General features: G+C 33.2%; 2 protein-coding genes across 2 annotated transcripts; both read right to left on the bottom strand.

Annotated features, from left to right (window-relative positions):
• Positions 1 to 9454: 9454 nt before the first annotated feature.
• On the bottom strand, positions 9455 to 12330 carry LOC118051740 (uncharacterized). Its single transcript, XM_035062456.2, has 3 exons — positions 12174 to 12330; positions 9906 to 10006; positions 9455 to 9827 (listed from the first exon to the last, which is right to left on the bottom strand). Exons 2-3 carry the CDS (start codon positions 9997 to 9999, stop codon positions 9682 to 9684), a joined length of 240 nt encoding a protein of 79 aa, XP_034918347.1. The 5' UTR covers positions 10000 to 10006; positions 12174 to 12330; the 3' UTR covers positions 9455 to 9681.
• Positions 12331 to 12951: 621 nt separating this feature from the next.
• Positions 12952 to 24235, bottom strand: LOC118051746 (protein SEMI-ROLLED LEAF 2-like). The gene is made up of 20 exons (XM_035062468.2): positions 23954 to 24235; positions 23378 to 23663; positions 22281 to 22355; positions 21540 to 21655; positions 21107 to 21221; positions 20858 to 20986; positions 20473 to 20520; positions 19588 to 19790; positions 19296 to 19492; positions 18843 to 19135; positions 18516 to 18665; positions 18016 to 18423; positions 17273 to 17422; positions 16756 to 16831; positions 15517 to 15644; positions 15006 to 15206; positions 14755 to 14892; positions 14524 to 14646; positions 14042 to 14236; positions 12952 to 13794 (listed from the first exon to the last, which is right to left on the bottom strand). Exons 2-20 carry the CDS (start codon positions 23522 to 23524, stop codon positions 13630 to 13632), a joined length of 3057 nt encoding a protein of 1018 aa, XP_034918359.1. The 5' UTR covers positions 23525 to 23663; positions 23954 to 24235; the 3' UTR covers positions 12952 to 13629.
• Between the last annotated feature and the right edge of the window lie 3037 nt (positions 24236 to 27272).

The following is a 27272-nucleotide window of genomic DNA, read 5'->3' as shown; positions in this document are numbered from 1 at the left end:
TCAAATCTTTTTAATAAATTAATATTAAAAATATTTTTTAAAAATAAAAAAATTTATTCTAATATAATATCAAATAAAAAATACTTTAAATAATAACTATTGCACTCCCATAACCTTTAAATCACCAATGTTCTATGCCTGAGGTAAGGCTTACAGGGAACACGGATTCACAATTATGATGGATCGGGAACCTTACATGTGGATCCTAGAATCATGGATTTCAATCCCTAAGTCTATAAAAACCCAACAATCCCTTTTGTAGACTATATTTAAAAGTATAATTATGGTTATTTTTTATTTTTAATATTAATTTAGATATAAAAATATAAAAAATATTAATTTTAAAAAATAAAATAAAATATATATTTTTAAAATATTTTTATAATATAAAAACAAACATACTTGACAGAACACTCATGGATAGGAAGAAAACACGTTGAGATCCCATGTAAGACGACCAGACACGCTCCAAAGCCAACTGTTATCCCCAAATACATTGGTCAAATCCGCCGGTCTCATCCCCATCAATCATGGAGACTTGTGAACAATTCACAGCACATAACTCATACAGCTTTTACACTGGTACGTTTATTCCTGTGTAAGAGATGTTTAAATTTGATAATAACTATTTTTTAAAATATATTTTATTTAGAAATAAATTAAAATAATATATTTTTTATTTTTTAAAAATATTAACATATCAAAATAATTCAAAAATATATATAAAAAATTTAAAATTTATCCAACTCCATCTACAGAGTACCGAACAATAGCTTAGATATTTATCACCAAATAGGCCAAACTGTAGGCGGCGAATGCATTGGTCACCAAGTTGTTTTTTTGTATTTGAGGTGTAGATTCAGGTGTGAAACCATTTAAAAAGCAAGAAAAAATAGTTTTTTGTGGTTGAGGTTTGTGTATAAATAGGTTGTACCTAACCACAACCTCAACCACAAAAACAAAAACAAAAACAAACACACTTAACAAGGACACACACACAAGTCTTGAACCCCTTTCAAGTGATTGGCATTTTCTCTACGGTCCTTTTAATGAGAAACAAACATGTATCTTTTTAAGCTTTGCAGACAAAAGATCTGTTTCAACTACCCAAGTGCAGTTTCATCAACCTTTCATTCCTTCCACCATCTGGTCCACGTTATGCCACAAGTCGGCAAGTATTCTTCTAGCTTTTAAAAAATAAAAAAGATGCCACGAAAAAAGAAATTTGATGCATACTGAAAGAAAAACTTCTAAAATATTGAGATAGTAATACATTATTAAATCAAATCAAAACAAAATAAAAAATATAGTTTTAATAAATAAAATATCATAAAATAAGCATACATTATTTATATTTAAATAATTAATTTGATTCAATTGTTTTTGTTTAAAACTGAGTCTAAAAAAGAACGAATGTCAAATAAAAATACACGAGTTAAACGGGTCACTTTAAAATTAGCAAAGTATTCTATAGAAAGCAAATAAAAAAAAAATAATCCAATGTTAACTTTTCAAACTCATGATCTAGGTCATTAGACTAAAAGTATCATACATGAAAAAATCATGAAGCCTAATCTCCAACAAATCATTGAAGGATAAAATTAAAAAAATAATCAATTACACAAACGATAAAAAAACAACTAGATCAAAAGGACAAAAAGAGCCAAAAGAACGAGGATAAAATTAAAAAAACTAGTATATTATAAATTTAGATTGAAGGATGAAATTGAAAATCAATAAAAGTTTTACAAAAAAATAATATATGATCTAATTGGGAACAAAGAGGACAAATATGAAATTTTTGAGGGGGAAAGAAGAAGAAGAAGAACAAAAACCCTCACTCACGATACATTTTTCCACTACTAACACATGTCATACAAAAAAAAAAGCGCTTGACGACTCTTCTAACAACTTGATAGAAAAATAGTTTTAGCTATCGAAAAGGCACCGAATGCACTGGCATGTGCAATGCATGCAACAACAACTTTTTATATATGTTTTTTTTTACTAAAACACTATATTACCTCTCTCTCTCTCTCTCTCTCTCTCTATATATATATATATATATATATATATATATATATATACCTAAGAGAAAAGTACTAATAAGTGACTGGAGGAAAGTTTTGAAAAATCTGAATTGAAAGGTAACAAAGTCAATTCATTTTGTTGATTAAAGTAAAATTTTGAAAAACATTTTTAGACCTAAGTTAATTAATTTTTTACTTTTAAGTTTAATCAAGTAATTAAACTATTATATATAAAAAAAACTAAGATATCCCTAATTATTTTTCATAATAATAAATAAACCATATGAAAAGGCCCAATTATTTCTCAATGACAGTTGATTTACATGGTAAATCAAGGAGCTATAATATGTTTTTAATTGTTCTTTGCGTGATTTCATGTAATATTGTCATTTATTTATTTTTATACCTATATCCAAATATTTGAAACCCTGACCAAGATCATGGGAAATGATAATTAGCATTTTAATGGATGGAAAAGGATGGAATTTATCTTCACCCATGAAAAGTTTGAATAAGAATATTAACAAGAGTTGCATTCTTCATGCAATCAAAATGAATGTTTTAAAAATTGGTTATATGAAACCTTTAAATTGAAGCTTAAACCGCTTTAACTAATAAAATGTCACTTCACCTTTTCATCAAAAGCAAAACAAAAGTTTTCAACACTTATGAAAACCTAACCATAAAAATCACTTGAATTTATTTAGAATAAGTTTGCTTTAAACCGATGCCAAAATGATTTATATGTTTGGAATAGTTTTGAAACTCTAAAAATTCTCCATGAAAATAACTCCCTGTAAATAACTAAATCTTCTTTTACATAACTTTATCCCTAAGGAAAACCCAAATTGAACACTTGGGGGGCATTATCAAGCTGGGGGAAGGCAATCCAACAAACACATAATAGGATTGGCTCATTGATTCTCTTTCTAAGAAAACATAAAATGTTGGACATAGCTGACAACCTTTCAGATAAAGGTTTGTAGGAAAATAAGTATGTTGATGTCATATCCCTTTTAGAGGTTAAGATCACAAGATATGACTTGAGTAAATAAGAACAGAAAGAGCTATCAAAACTTACTATCAGAGACTCAAACTTTTGAGAAAAAGAAAAACTCAATGAAGAAAAGGGAACCTATATTTTTCATGTAAGTATACATATATTTTGATCATGATGCATTGCTTTTATCATTGATAAATTGGTGTTTTGCTATCACCTCTCGGGTAGTATATTTTCGAACTCTACCTCCTTTTTAAGTGCGTTTTGAATCACTTATCTCTTAAATGGTGCTTTTTAAAAGCATATCTGTCTCCTTTTGAGTGCGCTTTACTAGCTTACCTTTTTTCCCTTTGAGTGCTCATTCAAGCCCTTCACCATCTTAGGTTTTGCGCCTTACAACCCTATCTTTTTCCCTTTGAATGCGTCTTCGAGCTCTGCACTATCTTAGATTTTGCGCCTTACTACCCTACCTTTTTTCCCTTTGGGTGCGTCTTCAAGCCTTCCACCATCTTAGGTTTTGTGCTTTGGAGCCCTACTTTTTTCCCTTCGAGTGCGTCTTCGAGCCCTCCACCATCTTAGGTTTTGTGCGTTATTTCCCTACATTGTTTCCCTTTAAGTGTGCCTTCGAGCCCTCCACTATCATAGGTTTTATGCCTTACAACCCTACCTTTTCCATTTGAGTGCGCCTTCGAGCCCTCTACCATCTTAGGTTTTGTGCTTTAAAGCCCCACTTCTTTCCCTTCAAAAGCATTTTTTAACCCTCCATCATCTTATATAGTGTGCTTTACAACCCTACCTCTTTCCCTTTTGAGTGCGCCTTTAGGCCATATCATCCTCCTTTCGAGTGTGGCTTTGAGCCTTCACCTCTCAGGTAGTGCGCATTTGAGCCCTCGCCTTTCAGGTAATGTGTTTTCTAACCCTTTCTCATTTTGAGTGCGCTTTCTAGCCCTGTCTCCCTTTCAAATGCGCCTTTGAGCGATCATCTCTCAGGTGATGTGTTTCCTAACCCTACCTCCTTCCGAGTGCGCTTTTCAACCGTCGCGTCTTAAATAGTACGCTTTCTAACCAAATGTTCCTTTCAAGTGCGACTTTGAGTCCTCATCTTCCACATAGTGCATTTTCTAACCCTATCTTCTTTTGAGTGTGCCTTTGAGACCTCATCTTTCAGGTAATATGCCTTTTAACCCTATCTCTATCTTTATATCTCATCTCTTCTAGAGATTGTCTTTGAACCCTCGCCTCTTAAATAGTTCGCCTTCAGGCCTTATCATTTCTCTTTTCGAACGATATTTTGAACTCTCATCTCCTAGATAACGCGCCTTTAAACTCTATCTTGTCAGTCCTTAAAAACATCTCTGGCCAAATCCTTTCACCGGGCAAATTGTATTTTTCTTAACTTCAAAAAATCATTCGTATTTTTCATTTAGGCATGTTGCCCATTATAATAAGACCACTTTGAAAAATCATTTGTATTTTTCACTTGAGCAGGTCGTCCATTAAAATAAGACCACCTTGAAAAACCTTTGTATTTTTCACCACCTTGAAAACTCTTTTTCATGGGTAGGTCACCCATGACAATTCAACCATTTCAAAATTTTTAAATTTTACCAAAAAGACCTTTCTGTTTTTCCTTCAAATGCGCTTTCTAGCCCTCACTTCAAATACTTTCAGAAGAATTCATCATTTCTTGATATGGTGAGTTTGTTATCTCTCTGTTTTTTTTTTTTTTTACAATACTTACTATCTAAAGTCTTTTATGACACTTTCTATCATGAGCATTATAAAGAGGGAGACAACTGTTATAATTCAATTCTGGGTTAATCCTAAAAATTCACTTTTTTTTCCAAAACCAATATAAAATAAAGGTTGTCAACGTGTTGAAAACAAACAGAGATGGATTTCAAAAATACATAAAAATCAAGTTGAAATTTTGAAGGAAATTCAAAGCCTAATTGTACTTCATTATGCAAAAAAAAAAAAAAAAAAACAATGCAAATTTAAGGACAAATTAAATAATTATTGGAGAATTTATATAAAAATTAAATCCAAAAATATAATTAATTTTTTAATAGGCCAATTTAATTTAATCATGAGCCAAATTAAATTTTAATTATGTTTGAGAATTAATTTAGATTCAATTGAAGAATTTAATTAAGTGTAAAAACTTAATTATACTTTAAATGAGTCAAATTAATTTTATTAAAGGCTTAATTGATAAAAAAAATAATAATTAAGTTTGTGAATTTAATTTGAACTTAGTTGAGAAGACTAAAATTTTTAGAAATTAAATTTAAATTTACAAAGTTAATTAATTGAAATTAGGAATAAAACTACAAGAGCATTAAAGTTTTGATATCAATTAAAAATTAATTTAAAAAATTTCACAGCAAAAAATCAATCCGTGAAAGAGACCAAACTCCAGGGACCAATCAATTAAAAATAACTTTCTTCACTTATAAATAGATTCCCCCAACTTTCTTCACCTATAAATACAATCCCACACCACATTTAGGCCGTGTTTGATTGCAGGAAAGTGAATTCCTGGAATTCACTTTCCTGCTTTTCCTATGTTTGGCGGCGATAAAGGAAAATAATAAAAGGAAACTGAATTCCATCCACCTAGAATTAATAATGTGCTCGAAGGAAAGTGTTTTCCTTCTGTTAGAAAAGGAAAACACTTTCCTTTCGGCGTGCGCCTTCACTTGCTACAGTGGCAAGCGATATAATTCACTTGCCATAGTAGTCAGTGATATAATTCACTTGCTACTGTAGCAAGTGAATTATAATTCGCTTGCACTGTAGCAAGTGATATAATTCACTTGCCACTGTGTCAAGTGAATTATAATTTGCTTGCCACTGTACCAAGTGAATTATAATTTGCTTTGGGTTTTTGATTAAATCAAAGTTTAATTAATTCCTCAAACTCATTAATTCTTCAATTAAACTCTTGATTTCATTAATTAAAATAATCTAAATTTTAATTAAATCAATTCTCTAGTTAAACCCTTGATTTAATTAATTAAACTAGTCAAGAGTTTAATTAAATCTTTAAACTTCCAATCATGTTGCCCTTAACCCAAATTTTAATTAATCCTTCATTTATTTTATTTTTATTTTTCATCATCTTTTTTTTAAATAATAAAAATAAAAAGGTCAAAAATTGGGTTATGACAATTGTAAGTGATTAAATATTTTATATTAAATATTTTATATATATTAGATAAACTTGAAAAAAAATTTAATTCATTAATAAATTATTTTCCAGTTCATTTTCCATAACACAACCAAACACTGGAAAGTATTTTCCAGTTCATTTTCCATAACACTACCAAACATCGGAAAATACTTTCCCGGAATTCACTTTCCAGGAATTTACTTTCCCCGGAATTCATTTTCCAAAAGGAAACTACTTTCCTGCAAACAAACAGAGCCTTACATGTAGGGGGCAATTTTGAGCGGAAAAAATTTAAGGAACCATAAAAAAACCGTAGATATATTTTCTCTGCACAGAATCGCCTCCACCTACGCTGTAAAAACCAAACCGGTCGCCGCTCCCACCTTCTTTTCTTTTTTCCTTTTTCAGCCGTCCCCGACTTTCCCTCTCTCTGTCGCCCGATTACTCCTCTTCTCCAGATCTATTATTCACCTTCTCCATTGCCAGCTTCCCCCTCTGCCACTGCACGCTCTCTCCTCCCTCACATCCCTCCGTCTCCCCAGTGTTATTAAACCCGGCCTGGCCCGCTAGTCGACCCGGGACCCGGTCAACCCGATGGCTAGACCGGGCCGGGTTTAATAAAAGATCGGCTATGGCAACAACCCGGCCAAACCCGGACGAGACCGGTTTTTTTTTTTTAAAATGTGGGATAAAAAAAATTTTGGTTTAAATATTTCAACTTAAAATGATAACATAGTATCTTTTCAATGTGGGGTTTGAAGCCCTTTCATATATATACTCTACGTTCACATGAAAAAAAATATATTTTTTCAATGTGGGATTTGAAACGCATTAGTATATATACTCCATGTTTCCAAGAAAAAAAATCATGTTTTTTCAATGTGGGATAAAAAACCTTTTGGTTTAAATATTTCAACTTAAAGGGATAACATAATATCTTTTCAATGTGGGATTTGAAGCCCTTTCATATATATACTCTATGTTCCCAAGAAAAAAGTTATGTTTTTTCAATGTGGGATAAAAAACCTTTTGGTTTAAATACTTCAACTTAATAGGATTACATAGTATCTTTTCAATGTGGGATTTGAAGCCCTTTCATATATATATACTCTATGTTCCATTGAAAAAAGTTATGTTTTTTCAATGTGAGATAAAAAATCTTTTGGTTTAAATACTTCAACTTAAAAGGATTACATAGTATCTTTTCAATGTGAGATTTGAAGCCCTTTCATATATATACTCTATGTTCCCATGAAAAAAGTTATGTTTTTTCAATGTGGGATAAAAAACCCATTAGTATATATACTGTATGTTCCAAAAAAAGAAGTTATGTTTTTTCAATGTGGGATAAAAAACTTTTTTAGTTTAAATACTTCAACTTAAAAGCTTAACATAATGTCTTTTTAATGTGGGATAAAAAACTTTTTAAAATATTATTTTAAACTTCATTATTTATAATATGTATAATCTATATTTACATGAATTTTTTCATATAAAATATTAAAACTTTAATTTTTGTTAATCCAGATGGACCCGGGTTGACCCATAAAACCCGAGACCCGGCTCCTTGGCCGGGTCAATCCCCGGACCAGGTTTAATAACTATGCGTCTCCCAACCTCTCAACCGTTCCCTTCATCTACCTCGACCAGAACCGCAGCTCGCCAAGGAAGGGAAAAAAAAAAAAAAACCGAACCAACCATATCCCCAAAACCAACGCCCACCGGACAGACCTCCCTTTTCTCCATCATTTTCCTCACCAGATCTTCCCCTCTCTGTCCCTCTCTGTCTTCCTTTCCTCTGCCCCCACAGACCATCGACAACTTCTCCATCTACCCCGATTCTCTTCACTACCAACCGTGGCAACGCCCTCCCCCTTTCAACCGTGACCGACCCACAACCGCTGGATCTGATACCCGAAAAGGAAAGAAAGAAAACAGATCTAAAAAAAAGTAAAGAAAGATTAAAATCGACTGGCATGTGTTTTTTCCCTCTATTGCGATTCATTGTCCCACCGTTGACACGCGCCGTACCAAGATACAGATGGCTCGATGGCTCTTCCATTGAAGCAAGCTTCGAAAAATTTGAATTCAATGGTTAAAAATTGAATTCAGGGTAACAAAATCAATTCCTTGTGTTGATTAAAGTAAAATCTAGAAAAAAGCTCTTGGACTTAAGTTAATTAATTAATTATTTTTAAGTTTAATCAAGTAATTAAACTATTATAAAAAATAATAAAAAGACTAAGATGTCCATGATAATTTTTTAGCAATAATTAATAAGCCATATGATGACGCAATTACTTCTGAGTGGCAGTTGATTTACACAGCAAACGAAGGAGCCATATGTTTTATGTTTTTAATTGTTTTTGGGCGATTTCGTGTAATCTTGTCATTTATTTATATTTAAACCTATATCTAAATATTTCGCACCCTGACCAGATCATGAGAAATGTTATGTTTGAATAAGAATATTAACGAGAGTTAATTATATAATAGGTGTTCAGTATTAAAAATGTTTTTTATATGATTTTAAATTTAAGTTTTGTGTTTGTTAATATAATAAGTTTTAGAGGGTTACATTATTTTTAATTTCAGGGCTTGTAAAATTAATTGTGTGTATATATATATATATTAAGGAGAGTTGCGCATGATTATAATGTGATGTTCAAATTGTTATTTATTTATTTATTGAATAAGACGGTATTATTACTCATGACGTAGTATGATATTTTTCATCAAAGCATCAGGTTGAGCTTCCAGCTGTTGATTTAAGTGATAAGAAGAAGATTAAGTCGTAAATCTTATCCTGGAGTCCTATCATTTACTTTTGAAGAACTCATATACCTTCATCTCATTAGTTTTTATTCGCAAGGAAATCCTTTTTATTCGTGTGTGGATGTATAATAAAGCAATGCTCCTATCGAGTATATTGCCGGTGTATCTGTACAACCATATATATATATATTGTTCGGCAGAGACCATCTAATTGTGTCAAATTCGAGACCGAAGTTTCGAATGCATGCAAGGAGCTACACCATGTGTACCTGCCATCAACTTCGAAGTTCGAGCGACGATGTGACAAACCAGCTTCGAACAACGATATTTCCCTTTCCCTCAAATGTAAGGTCATGCTATTTGGTGTAATGAGAGATATTTCCCTCAAATGTAAGGTCAAGTGATCTTTGATCGTTGCTCCAGTCACCTTCCAGGATTCTCATTCAAACCAAGAATCAAATTGAAACAATGAAATGCTCTGAATTCTGTCACTTTGCTTTTATTTGGATTGAAACATGACAGCATTGCTGACGAAACCCATATCCAGGAAAAATAATTAAATAAATAAAAAGGCACAAAGGCCATTGTCACCAGAGCTAAAAATGGCTGTGTTCAAGCATTGGAACATCGCTAAACATTGTCAATGGCAGAAAGAACACCCCAATGAATTGAAACTGACTTATCACAAGCTAAAATTGGATTCAAGAATCTTGGGATTTGACAATGAAATTCTGGCGAGTGATGGGATTCATCACCACTGGTGGCCCTCCAGTACGAGGCCATGCTTGAAATTTCCTGTCAGTCTCCTCCCACCATTCCTTGTTTGAAACTGTTCTTGGTGTAGTGCCTGCGTTTAAGAAAAAATGTGGCCTTGAAATCATAGCAATAGAAGGTAACTAAAACTACAGGACAACTAACAGTTTACCTCCAAATATCTTCTTGTCCGAAACAAGATGGTCACAAACATATGCTATTGCAAATGATCCCACGAGAGCAGATGCTATGTACGTGGTTGACATACTCAAACTGCAAAGAAAAGAACTCATTCATATGAGAGGGAAGTATTAGCACCCTAAATGACACCTCACAATCCATTACTCCAGCTATGAGCCTGTGCTTATTTCAAGAAAAAATTCAGCCACTAAAATTCAGGTAATTCATAAATGTGCACTTTTGAAAAAGCATCCATGCTGCCTCCAAGGATGGAAGCAGAAAAGGTCACCGATGGACTGCTCAAGATATCCCTAATTGAGGTATCTATGTATAACGTGCCTCCATGGCGAGAATACCAGAAAGAGATTGCAAAAACAATGTTAAGGAATTTGAATAGAAGCACAATTTTCAAGTGTAATATTTCTTTGGAGAATTTTAGAGTGAGTTGAAAATTTTATGTTTGGGTCCTTGATAAATTTTGATATCTTTTGTTTTTTCAGTAAATATTTAATATCCTTGAAAAGAAGTCAGCACAACCACACACAAACAACCCAAGAAAAAAATCTCAGGCTCTGCTGCTGTTTGCTAATAAACAGACTTGGTCCAATAGAACAAAACTGTCCTATCGATGATTTTTTAAACAGAACAAGCACGTAACTATTTTTTTTTTTAAAAAAAAGGCATGTATGGCTTGACAATTATGTTGCTTACTTCAAAAACTAGACTCATCGATTTCAGAGCAGAAAGATCTGACAAATAACACAATACAGTAACACATAGTAGCATCAAAGTGAAACATATCCCCAATGCAAAATCATATAATGCCAAATGCAGTTCTAACTGTAAAACCAAACTAAACTAACCCTGTGTCATTGAAAGTGATATTGACAATCCCATAGATACACGAGAATAACTCATCCTGATGACCAAATCAACAAATAGGACAAAAATGTCGCTGGGGGTAGTAAGACCTACTTTCCTCAGTTCCCATGCATGGTTGTAGACAACCTATCTAAGACTTTCAGCATTCTTTGCATGCTTAAGATTGCAGATTGCCTTCACCTCTAAAAACCATTATGCCTTCCCAAACCCCACAGAAAAAAACAAACAAACAAAAGGGAATCCTCTCTCAAACAAAGGACGGCATGGCAAGAATGTCAAGAAAAAGAAGCAGCTTATAACAGGCCGGATCAGGTCAATGTGAAAAGATTGCACACTAGTTATGTAACAGCATCCCATGGGTACATGTTATACCAAGAGAACATAGTTTATATACATCATATAAATTAACATGATCACTCATAAAAACATAACTAGACAGAAATGATTCCAAACATATTAGCTAGTTTTATAATTCCTCATTTTCAATCTAGTTTCTTGACAAAAGAACTAACCAGTACCCTCTGTTATCTCCACATCAGAAACAAACCATTACAAACAATCATCTACAACAAATGAAAGTATCCCTACCATTTAAGGAACAACAAACCCTCTCTTGCAATCGCTTTTATCCCTTACAGCATTAACATAGAATCTTCAAAGCAAAAAAAAAAAACTAAACTGGAACGAATACATACATAAGCAAACCTTTTATTTCATAGAAAAAACCAACAAACCCATATCACATATTCTTTTAAATCCTTCTAGACCCTTTTTTATTATTATCTTGTCGAGCTAGAATCCAAATCAATAAAAGACCCACGATCCAGTTGAATTTTTCGAATTTTTCGAATTTCACAAACTAATTCCCTTCCATTTAAGTCCAATCTTCACATAAATTTAAAAAATTTCTTCTCGAGCTGATTAAGTACCAAACTGATTCAAATTTTTAACAAGACCCGAATCGTCAAAATCTATTTACGAGCTAATACAGCAACGATTACAAGACTTAACCAAAACCCAAATGAACCAAGAATCAAAACGTTGAGACATTACCCCTTTTTTTATATGAATAATGGCTTAAATTCTCTTTTTTTTTAATGACCAACAATGGTATTTGTCATCTCAATTGGAGTCTACAAATAAGTTGGCATTGTTTAAAAACCACAAAGCAGTTGGAAGCCTCTCAGCTGGCAATGATTGAACATTAATGGTGAATGATATCGATGAGCGCATCGTTAGACGCTGACAATAAGGAGGAGGGAAACTAGATTGTCTTGAAAAACATTACCCCAAGTCACTGATACAGTACCTTTATTTACCAAACAGAGGTTATAATAAAATCAGAGAAATGAAACCCACAAGAGAGAGAGGAACTCACGATGGTGATGGATCTGCCAAAGGCGATTCGGGTCCCCTGCTGTCTGCTTGAAGCTTCTGAGAGAGATGGCGCCTGTCTTCTTGTTTGTTTGTTTTTTTATTTTATTTTTTATTTGTGTGTGTTTGTGTGGAAGAGGAAGGGTTTTTCTTTTTCTTTTTCAGTTTTTTTTCTGCATGGGCTCAACTTGTCTAGGCCATATTATCAATTTTATTTTTATAATTGGTCTGGGCTGGGCTCTACATCGAAATTATTTTAGCCCATCTTAGAACTACTGTGTATATTTTTTTTTCTTCTAAACAATTTAAAAATCTTAAAACAGTTTTTTTAAAACAATAAAAAGTGATTTCCCTTTCTTTCTTTTTTTAATACATAGGAAATTATGTAACATTACCATCATCATACTGCTATAACTACTATTTTACCAATAATATTATCAGAGTAATTATAATTATCATCAACAATACCACCACTATTATCATAGTAATATTATCATTATACTACGCTATCATTTCCAAAATCTTTGTAAACATATTTAAAATTTTATAATTACTATTCTATTATAGTCACACCTCTATTATATTATTATCTTTTATTGTGATTATCATTATTTACTATTAAAAAATAGATATTAATTTGATATTATTATAGTCATTATTATTATTATTAATGGATTGTTTACCATCACAACTACCATGCCGCCACAAAGGTGATTAACCAATATTTTTTTATTTTTTTTTAAATTAAAGGGGTATCGTTTGTGCTGCAACAAGTACTCGAATTGAAGCCAACCATGCATGGCTAATCATGCTATTAAATTTATAAGATAAAAAAGAAATTATGCTAAAGAGCATTCATACACAATAAATGAAACTAGTAGAAAACATTCCTTCCAAAAACATTAAGAGATAGAGAGAGAGAGAGCTGATTGTCTCCGGTTCAAGTCGGGCTAGGAGACACTGCAATCCAGGAACAGAGTTTTTGGTATCTCTTACTATGAATACATCGAAGAACAAGTGTGGGTGCCTCCGTTCAACAGGCTTCACATCTCAAAATAGCATACATGATCAAGTTTAGAATTTACTTGCACATCTATCATCATTCAACGATGGACATTTAAGATATACCAGTTCCTTAAAAATCCAAGCAGTATCCGAACACTCTTGCAGGACCACTGGACAAGAAGCAAATGGCAGGCACCTTCTTCTTACAGTCACTGCCAAATATATGGAGATAAAAGAAACGAGAAAGGTAAAGAATGAAAGAATTGAAGGTGACTAAAAGTAACCAACATCAACCAATGTTGTTGGCATCTCGGACTTGTAAAAATTAATAGAAAATGCGATATATATACGCTGACAGGACATTCTTGCAGATGTATGGCCTTCGAGCTCCGACCTGATTTATCACTTGATTCTTGACTGTCGACAGAAAACATGCTTCTTTTACTTCTTTACGATCAACAACCAGCAGCTTTTAGAAAGTTATCAAAGGGGCTTGATGCCGGTAGCCTGAAGAAGTTAGGATGATGTTGATACTCTGCCCCACACCGCACTTGAACAGTGCCAACGAGCGGTAATTGTGGGCTTGCAATGATATTTTGTTCAAGGAAAGGATTGGTAACCTGCATGTTTTCATTTAGAAGAGGTGAGGGAATCTCTCAAGTTGATTAGTTCAGCATGCAAACACAATGAAAACTTTTAAGGCTATGCTTCGGAGAAAGTAATGATATTACATTTAGTATAATCATACCATACGCACATGGATGATACGTGCAAAGAAATGCATAGCGAGTATGTCCAGGTTTAAATTTCATGCAGTAAGAAAACACGACCATCTGAACCCAAATCACCATACAGTTAAGATATTACCTTCCTTATTTCATCATCATGGTTCTGGAGGGAGACATTCATCAAACTCTCCTGTTTCAACTGGACACTCATCACATGAGACATCTTCTGTTGCTTTCCCATCAGAAGGGTTTCGCAATGATGAGCCATTTCCTTATAAGACACATCAGGTGCAGTTACAGACAATCGTCCAACTTGTTGTGTCGTCTCCAAGACCTGCACACATAAAGCACCTCTCTGTAATCATGTTTTTTGTATTATTTATTTCCTTTACCGCATAATTGGAAGATTTCAATGTGTTAGATTGAAGACAAGTCCCAAACCCAAACCATTAGGGCCATGCAAGCAAGGCCTCAAGAGAAGAGTAGACTGGATACTATAAATAACTTGAAATGAGAAACCAATCCGCATTAAAAATTTAAGTTACAGCATCAACAAAAGCCTTCGTCAAACTTCTAAAAGCAAATAGCACTTAACAAGAGAGCATGGTATAGGTAACATACTGATTCTAGAAGTTGATTGACGCTCAATAGGTCAGTGTCTTGGAAGACAGTTTCTGTGGTCTGAGTGGTTTGATCTTCCAATGAATCTAGAAAAACATCATCTAATGTAAAAAGTGGAGTGCCCTGCAAAAACAAAAATAAGATGATGAGAGCACCATGAAACTCTCTCTCTCTTTTTGAGAATGCAAGTCCCAAGTATTAATAAAAGAGAAAATAGTGAAAGGCGTTTACCTCCATTAGAGAGTTATCTTCGGAAGCAACCTGATCTATTTGCTTTGGAGTATCCATAAAAAGCTGAGCTCCCAAAGGACACACATCATCGGGTAAGAATTCGTTGAGGAGTTTCTCCTGTATAGTGGATGCTTCAAACTGTAGAGAACAAGTCACTGTTTAATACAGTGCTATCACACAGTGATACCATCTAGAGTAAAATCATCAAATGACAGACCAAAATACTGAAATAATTCTTATAAATGTTTTACCTTTGCCAAATTTCCCAAGCTCTTAGCAATCTCAGCAGCAAAGAATTCCCTGCTTTGGTTCCCAGTAACATCTATCTCTGAAAGGGATTTTAAAGCTGAACTATCATCCTCCTTAGATCCATAAACAATCCCAGGGTGGCCAGATTCAGTACTAACAGCCTGTAACTTGCAATCTTCAACTAAGTGCAAAAACGGATCGATCTGATACAAGCATCAAACCCCATAAAAACATAAGGTTAATGGTTATCTATCACAAAGCACTTGAAAGTGACCAGAAAAGGTCATTTGCTTGATATATAGGTATATATCACAAGCATCAAACCCCATAAAAAAATATGAAGTTTATGGTTATACATCACAAATAACATGAAAGTAACCAGAAACAATCATTTGCTTGTAACAGTAGAAAGCATAATCCCAACATAATACAGAACCTTCAACAAGCTACTGAACAGATGTTTACAATTGTAAACCAATGCAAGTATAACTTAATTAGCAATGATACACTTACCATTTTTTCTGTAAGCACCACCTTGGTACAATAAATAAGCGGAATGATATTGTACGCTTTCGATGTAAAAAGAATCATTGAAGTTGCCAAGGCAAAGAGGGATCTGCGACGTGATGGTGGGAGTGGCTCTGCAATAACAGTGAGATTATGGCTTCAATTAAAGAGATGATATCCAAATGCAAAATTTTAACATGTTCGTTCCCTGCTTGACATGCTTATTAGCATGAAAGTAGTTGGAAAATAGCAAGATAAACTAAATGAGGTTGAGTTTAATTGTATCCCAACCACTTATTCAAAGGAGCTGTGATATAAATAATTGACAACTCAAGATGTGGCATGGCTCTGCAATAATAGCGAGATTATGGCTTCAATTAAAGAGATGATATCCAAATGCAAAATTTTAACATGTTCATTCCCTGCTTGACATGCTTAATAGCATGAAAGTAGTTGGAAAATAGCAAGATAAACTAAATGAGGTTGAATTTAATTGTACCCTAACCACTTATTCAAAGGAGCTGTGATCTAAATACTTTACAACTCAAGATGCAGCACATACTTATCAGCGGTACATAATAGGACTCAATACTCAACCTGTATGCGCTAGTAAAATTCATCCACTGCCTAACCTTCCACCCTATCGTATTCAGTAATCAAATTTGAAAGTTAAGGCACAACTCAATTTAGCTTTCCATTATATGGAAGTAATAATGAGGTTAAAGATTTTCTTGGATGACCTACCAACCGGATTTATTAATTTTTTGGTAAAGTAATTCAGATCAAGCAGCCACATTTTGTGAAAGCTTCATCCGTGCTCCTAGGAACCAATCAACCATTCTTGTGCTTAGTTAGCCATAATTATTGTCACTAATACCCTTCATCATTAAAAATATTCAACTATTGAAATGAATGACTCTAATTGGTATTGGCTCCTTTCTAAAAAATTGAAAATAGTATCTATACCCCAATTTGTGAATGAGCTAATAATACAAAAATTAGAAATCCTTTACCAAGTCATACATCTCAACCACAAGCCTCATATTATCTAGGACAAATTCAGTTTTAAATTCAAAAGTTTAATTTAAGTTTCTTCTACTTATTTTCACTTCATTTATGCAACTTTGTCAATCATGAATTTACATAATACGCAAAGCAAGCCATCTTCTAGTTTTGATAGAAAACTCAGCCCTGGTTCATTAACAAGAAACAACTTTCCATGCTGTAATAACTTTGAGATCTTACCTTCTTGCTTAAGAGCAATGTTTCTCAAAGAAAATGCAAGCTGAAAACTTCTAATCAAAGCCTCGTCACTGGAATTCTGTGAAAGAAGATAAAATGCAATAGAACTCATAAACTAACCAGAAAAAATAAGAGGGGGAAAAAGACATGATAGAGCATTTGTAGAGATAGCCAACAGAAATATTCTGCGCAACCATTCAGGATCAATGAGACATAACTGGTGAATAGATTTGCATCACTTAACTTCTCACAGAGCCTATAAATGATTAAAGTTTGTGGATGTTGTATCTTCTAAACTAAAGTCCAAGAAGAAATTGTGGTGCAGTTGTGATTAGAGTTCATTGCAAGGCGGATAAAATACTCTAGGAATTTTTCAGATGCAGTTAGAGAAATGACAAGCTTAAACATTGATGACAGACACAAATAGAGATAGCAAAATAGATTAGCCACAGGTGGAAACTGTTATTACCGCCAGTGCCTGTTAAAGAGCTACTGTCAATTACATTAACTGAGAAATTACCTTGGTTCGAGAGAACAACAACACCAGGCTATATGTATGAGAAATTGCTTCATAGTTTTGAGGTGTATTTGCAGGAGAAATGGACTGTGTCCAAATTGATGAAAGCAAAAGAGTGATCTGGCGGCTACTCAGCCTTAGAGAACCAGCCTCCTGAGGTTCAACAAATGCAGAAGATTCAGATACAATAATAGACTAAATTACGACAATTTTTAATAACCAATTGAAGAGTTCATTACTTTTGGTATTCAAGCTAGTGATTATATATAAACTACAGGCTGCAATTTCCTGCTTCGGAAAGCCACTTTTTGTATCAGCCATAATATACATGTATAAAGATAAGGCCCACTTTTTGCGCAAGATGTATCTAAAGATTATGTCCATTCATGTCCAGAATACAGTATTATGTTGAATTGACCCATATTCCATAGAGTAACATTTTAAGCATCTCCAGCAGACTCTTACACTCCTTTCTTGATGCTGTATTGATGTCTCAGATGAATATATTAGCATATTTTAGAAGAAAAATGCATAACTGGAAACTCTTCTGCACGAGCAGTAAGGATCACACAGAATTCTTTGTGCATAGTTAGGATCTCAATTAGAGGATCAGACTATAGTGGTTACCTAAGGAAGAGAATTATAACAGATGCAATCCCACTGAAGTTAAGCGGGTACTAACAGAATTTAACCCAGATGGACAACTACAATTTGGATGATAAGAAGTTGACATTGCCAGAACTTACGGTTTCCTTATTTAAGCTGTTTACAGGATTCTCATCTGATGTTGAAGGTACAAGAGGATTTTTCATGCTGTATACTCGACTGGTAGATGACTGCAATCTAGCAAGCATCCCATTACTGATTTGTTCACCTTCATGAGCATTATTTTTGCTGTCTTGAAAGACATTTTCCCTGGTGGAAGTTTTATCCCTCCGTAGCTTGTCAAAAAGGGCAGCTGAAGAAGAAAAGACAGAGACAGTTCTTGAGAGAGTCCGTGAAAGATCAGAGACTCTATTAGTCGAAGATGGACAAGGTGAAACTGAAGATGGCACAAGAACAACAGAAAAGATGCGGTGAGCTCCAACTCTTGTTTCATGGTCAGGATGGACCATTGCTGGAAGTAATTGATGAAATAGAGCTTCAGGGAATGCCTGCAAGAAAGAAGAAACGTATAGTAGATAAATAAAGGAATGAAGGTAGTCAACAATCATAACATTGAAAAAGACCACAAGTTTGGCTTTGCCTTGTTTTGATATGACAAATTTGGTAATGAGGCAACAATTTGAGCGGTACGATAAACAGCAGAAATCGTAGTTCTGGCTATAACAGTAATATTTGAGATGTTCTCCAGCATCACAGCCATAATGTTAAGGATAGGGCCAGCATCTCCGACCTATTCACCAATAGCAACCAGTTTTTTATCTCTTTGAAAATCCTGAAGTAATTGATTATAATATATAAAATATTTACAGCACACATAAAATGAAATTGGATTACTTAACATAAGAACACTATTTTAAAACCCAAAGAAGCATCGCTTTATGTAAGAGTTGATGGAGATGAGTGCCACCTTATATGCGAACTCAGTAAGGCATTTATCCACCACTTCTCTCAAGTTTTTGTTCCAATTTTTTATTTCAGCACCCAGATTTGCATCATCAAGTGAGCAGTGTATGCTTTTCCGCAAATGACGCATGGCATCACTTACAGCACCAATTATTGCCACAGAAGGGTCGGCTTTCACATGCTGAGCAAGGGCAGTGGTAACCTCAACAATATCGAGCTGCATGCTGGGTTCTTTAAGGACATTTTTGTGATCGAGATGCTTAATCAATATGGAAAGCAAAACATGTGTATTTTGCCCTATAACATGTTAAAATTAAAGAGCACAATCAGTCTCCCATCAAACCACAATTAAAATTGGAAGAGCACAAAAATAGCACGCTTCATAAAATTAGAAGACAGGGAATAAAATAATGCTTTGGGAATACCAATTGAACAGGTAAAAGAATTGCTTATATACCGGAATTATCCATTAAAAACTGCATATCCTTTAAAACTGGGATGGCAAGACCATTTTCAAGGGACCATAAATTTCCATTATCGAAGTATCGGAACAACGATTCCAGAACACGCCGAATTGTTGTAGCCTCCTTCCCTAACTTGGCCATGTTATGCAAGCAAACCCTGGACCAAAAGCAGGGGTTCTGGGAGTCTTCTCTGCCAAACCAGAAGAATGATAAATATCTAATAGTTGATGATTGAAATACAATAAACCATGTCTTCACCAATAAAATCTTGTGCCAAGAGATTACTCTGTCATATTTACTTCGCCTCTCTCATTTACAATTGTTCTCCAAGAAGGAACCCTTGTAATGACCCCTGGCAAAGGAGTGACATGCCCCTCATTTTTCAGCACTTCTTGCACCCACCGACTCTGAGGACCTTGCTTGTCAGTATCTAGGTTCTCTGAACTCCTCATAGGACCACCATAATTTTCCAAGACTACTGAAACTACCTGTTTAATTATATGGAAAGTATTTTAGAAAAAAAAAAAGGTAAACAACTATTTATCTTTGTACTAAAAAAAATGAATGATTGATTGAATGAGCTGAAATGTAGGTCATATTCTTTAAATAGTGGTAAGAAAAAAGGAAAGATAAAGCATGCAGATTAATGAGATTTTGTTAAGACGCTCTACTGCAGAGACTGCCTTGAATAGCTTCCACGGTAAACTGTGTCCACATGAATGTACCTATAGGTGTTGTTACATTGCATAAATGGTAAAAATCTTGTTCTTCTAAGAACAAGCATGCATGTTCATGTCTTCTTGAGGGCAGTCACTTGAAGAAAAGATGTTGAGTGTGCAGATCTGTCTGGTGAAATAGGAAAGTTCATGCATGGATTTGAACTGCCTCAATTACCGCATTTCTTTTTTATTTTTTTAATTTCTTTTGTGCATATATGTCCATATATAAGACTTATCTAATGAAAAAATTATTAGTCAACTAAGCAAAGCAACGGCTGACAGACTAAAAGACTTGGTCAAATTATGGGCAGGTTGCAAAACACATTTGGATATGATTGATTATTTTTCAATTCTCAGGTAGAAACACGGAGAGGATGATAAGAAGTATCAAAATCTGTCATGCACACAGAAACTTGCAATGTGATCCAAGACGGTCCGAAAATCTGCTTACATTGTCAAACTCCACTGAAATATGAGAATGTTGACCCATAAACCAAACCTACAAATACAAAAGGGAAAAAAAAAGAACCACTTGGAATAAGAATGATTGAAATGAAAAGTACTAATACTAGAGAGTTTCTATTTATATGGAAAACAAAAAAAAAATCATTTCCCTCGGATCATTGGTACTTGTTTGCAGAACAATTTGGAGCAAGAAAGACTTACAAAGCAGTCAGGCAAGATGCATTTAGAAGTAATGAAGTAATCACATTTGCTGGCTACAGTAAGATTCAAGATAGGTCTATTTGTTTTATTCCCATTGTTAACCACCAATTTCAGAAGAACCATAGTTCCAGATTTTTAAGAAATATAGGAAAAATGGAGGAAATGGTTACCATTGAAGAAAGGGCTTGCAGCCCAGCTGCCCGTAGACCCTTTGCCCTTTCATCCTCTCCCTCTTCTTGAGCAAACTGACAGAGTTTTGGAATAAATCCTTCTAAGTTAAACATGTAAGTTCCATCCTTCTGCAAAATTCAGCTATGTGAGAGAGTTTGAAGGTTCCTCTGAGCAGAAACCTGGAAGCTCAACAACAAATTACCCCCAACGATGATGTTGAGTTACTAAGTAACAACCAATACACATACCTGATTATTTACAAAGTCAAACAGAGTCTTGCATCCTATAACTTGGATGTCATCCTGCCGTGTTTGATCCATTAGAGTATTAATGATGCCCAGTAAGCTACTTGCAAACAAAGTCCTGTGAAATGATCCCCAATCATAAATACACCACATAGAGGAAATGAGAGCAAAGAAAGCAAATACAGATGCTACACTATTTACTCAAGGTGGAGGGGACGAAATAGCAAGTGGAGAGAAATGAAAAGGATGACCCTTGTTTCTACAAGTGTGATTTAAGAAAACTTAAATGGGTATTATTGGTGGTGTATATAGTACAAAAGAAAGTATGAAAGAGACCATAATCTAACACTATAAACAATGGGGGAAACAAAGAGATTTTAATAATGCAAATATTTCACAACCCACAAAAGAAATCATCACGGAAGAATAAACTCACATTTGCTCCTTGCAGGTGACCAGCAATTTCCTGTAAATGCACATCACAATTTTTGCAGATTGAAAGTTCTCAATTCTCAGTTCCTTGTAACACCTTTGCTCAAGAGAACATGTGATCTGATTACCAAATTTGCAGCTAATCACAAAACAATCATAATGCCCGTGGGGGGGGGGGGATGAAGAGAATCAATATGATTTTTCAACTGATAAAATAGTCTAACTTGAACAGCATCAAAAACCCAATCTCATTCCAGCAAAAGAAAAAGGGAATGGAGGTGAAAGAGGTTAAATAAGGCCAAAAGGTCCTATCTAATTAATCTGGGCGTACTTCATGTGTGCTGATAGGAAATACAATCATTTATGTGTGTATAGCATGTTTTATATCTCTTGACAAATAATAATTTAATCAAACAACTAACAAAAAGGGAGCAAGAAGACACACAATCACAAATATTAGTTCCATAATAAACAAACAAAAGAAACTTGGCTGACATATGTTTTCTGACTTCTTGATTTCCCAAAGAAATAGCACTTGACAACAATTTTAGCAGATATTACTTCCAAAAGGTTTTTTCAACCATACAGAGAGAATAAAAGCTAATATCAGCCAAATTTCACCCTATTTCATTCAAGAAATAAATATATACATGAGTAACATGACACATTGGAACTTTCCAAAATATCAGACCTGTATCACACAACTATTGCGTTAATTTGAGGTTTTATATGAAACAAACTATACCTTTGGGATACGGAGAGGATTTTTAGCAGCATATTCACATAGTTTTCCAATCTTCCGGTCATTTGGTCCTTCCTCCTGTCGTTAAATATTCCATTAACACAAATTTCAATGAAATGAACTGGACATCAAATCACTTCACTGTTGAACAGAATGAAAATTTTCAGAAGCATCATGCGTGCTTGATTAAACCATATTTTCAGAGAGGAGTCCGAAACCCTAGTGGCTTAAAATTCATCATTTTCATGCAGGAATAGCTTGACAGGGAAGTAAACCAGAAACAAAAAAAGACAACTACATAATCTCATTTGCAATATAATAGAAAGAAAAGAAAAAACAGATGGAGTGGAATCGAAAAATTAAAAATTAGAACAAAAGAATGACATAAGACTGAAAACAAAGAACAAGGTTTTCTATAACGGATTTATGGTGGCAAGGAGAAAAACAGGAAGCTGAGTCTTAAATGGTACCTTAGAAGCTATTTAGGGATTCAATAGCATCCCAAGTCACAAAATTACTCCAGGATCAATCAGAAAAAGATCTTAATGAAATTTTCTTTGTTAATGCATAATGGCACTTGTTTCTAATACCTAAAGATAAAACAGTCCATCTAGGAGTTGAAAGGTAAAACCTCACTCTCATATTCCAAGTTTTTGTACAACCTATTTCTATGTTAAGATTTATCAAGCAATGATACATCATTTGCAACCCCAGTGACATAATACAAGGTCATTGTTCGTCTTTGATATGCTGTCTGTTTTTCATTACATGAGACCATGTGCTGGCAGTTGGAACTTTGACATCATATGTTTTCAGTCAGTAAGTACAATATAAGTACTCAAGATGAACATTCTGTCACTGTCAAAGACAATCAGCTAAAAGAGGGAAAAAGGAATATGTGTACTCCAAATTGGATTGCCACATTATAAAGTATGAACTAGCTTATTTTCATGAAACTGCTTTCCTTTAAAGTTTAAACCCGCCTTCACATAAATTAACCAACAATTGCAGAAACAAGAAATTATTAACTTCTTGTTATGCATACCAAATGTTATAAAAAAAAAAAAGAGTTAAAAGATAGGAATTTAAAGAATGCTAACCTGGTTTCGAGGGAAAATATCTGCAATGAGCTTCTTATACCTCTTGACAGGCTGTCTGGACCTTGCCCTCATTGCAGGGCAAAAGAAACAAAGACTACCACATGCAGGCATTACTTGCCTTGAAACTAAACCCGAAATCGCGCTCATTTTGGATTCCAAATATATTTCCCTCAATTTTTTTTGCTTTCTTTCCCCTCTAAACCGAGCAGAAACTCAAGATTTCTGCAACAAGAAGGGAAAGAAAGACTCAAAACTCAACTGGGTACCCTCAAATTCAATGGTCAGCCTGTGTTGAAAAATTACAAATTTTACAAAAGGGATTCTTAAAAGGGGGAAAAAACACTCAAAATTTCACCATACAGAACAATTTCGGTCAAGACAATGTGGAATTCAGAATCAAGAAAAGGCGTTATGGGGACAGGAAAACTGAATCAAAATCATATAACTAATCACAAAATTGTGAAGCAGTATCAAAATTCTTAAAGATAAATATAACTAACAAAAGGGGTTATAATTTATGAAAATTAAAAAATATATATATCAATAACCAAACCATGAAAATTCGATATATTTTACCTCGGATCAGAGCCAAGAAACAGCTGACCAGAGGCTGGAAATCTCTCTAAACCATGTAAAAAAGGCACCGATTTTCCAGCATTGTCCAGACCACTCAATTTAATGCCTGTCCTATACCCCCCTCCGTCTCTTTCTCTCTCTAAAACCTGTACAAACTACTAAGGAAACAAAAAATATTTGCATTATGAGCAGGCGCCATGTCAAATTAAAATTAAAAAGTGATTGGAAAGTTCCACGCGTTCAAAAATGGAATTACATGCGGACCCCATCGCATCACCGAATTATATCAAAAGGCAACAGATAAGAGTGAATTATAACTTAGTCCTTAAACGTTTATAAACTACTAAGCTAATCCGTACACCTCAGAAAATTATATGTTAACCCCCTGATCAACGCTGACCTACAGTTTATGTCTACTCCCTGTTGACAGTAAAAATGGTCGGTAGCTGAACTGGTATTGGTATTATATTTGATTTGATTTTTAATAATTATGAGTTTGAATTCTTTTCAAATCATTAAAGATTTATATAATTATTAATTTTAAAATTTATAAAATTAATTAAAATACATACAAACTTACACAAAATATCAAAATCATGTAATTAAAAGCAAGGATCAAATGGTTGTGTAATTGAAAGCAAAATACTGTTCGATTTTGATATTAGAAATATTTACAACAAATAAGTTGTCATGCTTACAGAATCGCTAAGTGCACGAGAGGTTTAATTAAATTTAATTCTTAGAAAATGAGTAGACTTCAATTATAGAGCTTATAAAAATTAAAGAGGGCTCATTGATATTTAGAAAACATAGCTGCAAGGATATTTATATTGTTTAGTGAAACGGTGTAATGGTTTTTTTTTTTTTAATGGCTTTTAAAGATATTGAAAAAATTTTACATGGTTCATTTATTATTTTTAAATTAATCAGAAATAAATAAGTGTTTTTATATTAAATATATAGTGAAACGGCCAATATATTATTAAAAATAAAAAAAATGTAAATATTGTGTGAAGAGGTCTTTTTGTATTTTTCACAATGATTTTGTTATTATTATAATTTAAGATGAAGGGTAATCTGGTATTTATCCAAATATAAAAAATAATAAACCATTAAAATACACAGTAAAACAATGAAAATACCCTTAAAGTAAAAAAAAAAAAAAAAGCTTAAGGTTAATGGACATTTTTGTTTTTTTCACCAAGGTTTTTTTTGTAATCATAAGCAATTTCATATTTGGCTAGATAAAAATAAAAATAAAAAGATGGGTGCACATGTATGGCACCAAGAGGCATGTGGGAGATAGGCACACCCTTCTAGCAGCTATGTGGTACCTCTTGATGTCCAAAAATATCGCTTTATTGTGTTGTTAGAAGATCCGACATATCCTTTTTATATTAGTGTGACTTGTGTCACCGGTGGTGATCCGGTTTGAAGTTGATAGGCCTTTCTGTTTTTTTCTTTCTTTTCTCTCTTCTCTCCCAGAAATTATAATGACCATCTTGATTGTTTGTATTTCAACCTCAGTTTTTATTCTTTTGATTTTTACTTTTTTATCTTGGTCTTTTTGTAAAAATTTTATTTGTTTTCAATTTCATCATTCAATCATAATTTATCAAATATTATATTCTTCAATGTGGTCCTTGTTCTTTGAATTTCTAATTTTTTTCTTAACCCTTTTTGTAAAAGTTTTAGTGGTTTTAAATTCCATCATTCAATTCAAATTGATGATATTATATTTTTCAATTTAGTCCTCGTGTCTTGATTTTTAATTTTATTTTCTTGGTTATTTTTGTAAAAGTTATCATTCTTTTCAATTTCACCATTTAATCATAATTTTTCTTATGTCAATTTTGATCTTTATTTTTTTAAAATTATTTTCACCCTTTTATATATATATAAAAAAATTCTGTTTTCACCCTTCAATTAAATATACAATTAATTTTTTTATTTTAGCTTTTATCTCATTTTTTTAATTGATATTTTTTAAATTCTTTTGTAATTTGTTTTTCAATTTCATCCTTCAATATTTTTTCCATATTGAATACTTCAGGTCTAATAACTTGGGTCAAGGATTAGAAAAGTTAGCGCAAGTTTTTTTTTTAAAAAAAAATAAAACTTTATAATTCTCTTTATTTTTTTTATCAAGTTATTCTAATTACACAACCTGGGTTATAGGTTTGGTGAGATATTCTGGGTTAGCTTAACCTAATTAGCATGGTTAAAAGTTCATCATGACCAATTTTTATGTTATTTTTTACCCAATTTCAACACTTGATTATTAATTTTTATATAAATAAAATATAATTCAATCCATGATAAATCACGAGCACCAAGGCTAATAATGTCTAATTGTAGTATTATCATATGAGTATAAAAATTTTTGTACAAAAGCAACACTTGTAGAAGTTAAGTGAATGCACCTTTTGTCTATCTTTCATGGTTTGCTTAAAGCAAATGTTCTGTATTGAAATAAAAATACCCTTTTCTAGTTTGAAAAAATATATTTATAGCTCTAAAATCTTAGAAGTAGATCTATGAGAAGTTGCAAGTCATGAATCTAGAAACTTAACTCGAGTTATTTAAAAAAAAAAAAAGTTAATAGATTTTTTACCATATTTCATCTAGATTGTTCAAGTAATGGCTTAACTCAAGTTTTATACTAGATTAGGCCAGGTTAAAGTTTTTTTTTTTTTTGTTCGGATAGATCTAGATCTTGGGCTAGCTGAGTCTCTAGTTAATCAATCACGACGGTCTATGTTTTATAGAAATAAATATATTAGCTTACCAACAAAATATGAATGAATTGCTCTTTTAATTACCCATTATATCTCTTAACATACCAAATATTACATAGCATCAAGAGATCGTGCATCTTTCAAAGTTAGTAACAATATTGATATTTTTCGATGCTTGAATAATTTCAAATGATTGTTTAAAATAATGTGGAATTAATAATTCTTATTATGGATCGAGGAGCGCACTAGATGATACGCAATAGATGATACTATATTATTAAATTACGCTACATTGTGAATTAGGTAAAAATAAATTTAAACATAAATAAAGTATTCAGATATTGCTAATGTTTGTCTAGTGGGAAAAAAAAATCTAAATCGTGTGGGTTGACTCGACATGACATGGTTGATTTTGCAAGTTCAAAAACAACTCGAACGACTCGTAAAAATATAGTTTGACTCAAGAATCTTGTCAAGATATCATTTTTAAATATTAAGATAACAACATATTGAATTGACTTGAGTCAACTTGAGTTAACAAGTCAAATCCATGATCCGGGTTATGAGACTATAATAACCTC

Source organism: Populus alba, chromosome 16, assembly GCF_005239225.2.
Source record: "Populus alba chromosome 16, ASM523922v2, whole genome shotgun sequence".
NCBI classification, from domain to species: Eukaryota; Viridiplantae; Streptophyta; class Magnoliopsida; order Malpighiales; family Salicaceae; genus Populus; species Populus alba.
This window is presented reverse-complemented; position numbering and strand designations above follow the sequence as displayed.

Coding starts and splice junctions, on each gene's coding strand:
- LOC118051740 (XM_035062456.2), bottom strand. CDS start 9,999: ATGTCAACCACGTACATAGCATCTGCTCTCGTGGGATCATTTGCAATA. Junction 9,828..9,905: donor GGACAAGAAGATATTTGGAG/GTAAACTGTTAG, acceptor TCTTAAACGCAG/GCACTACACCAAGAACAGTT.
- LOC118051746 (XM_035062468.2), bottom strand. CDS start 23,524: ATGAGCGCGATTTCGGGTTTAGTTTCAAGGCAAGTAATGCCTGCATGT. Junction 21,222..21,539: donor GTCACCTGCAAGGAGCAAAT/GTGAGTTTATTC, acceptor ATCATTTCACAG/GACTTTGTTTGCAAGTAGCT. Junction 14,647..14,754: donor AAGATAACTCTCTAATGGAG/GTAAACGCCTTT, acceptor TTGTTTTTGCAG/GGCACTCCACTTTTTACATT.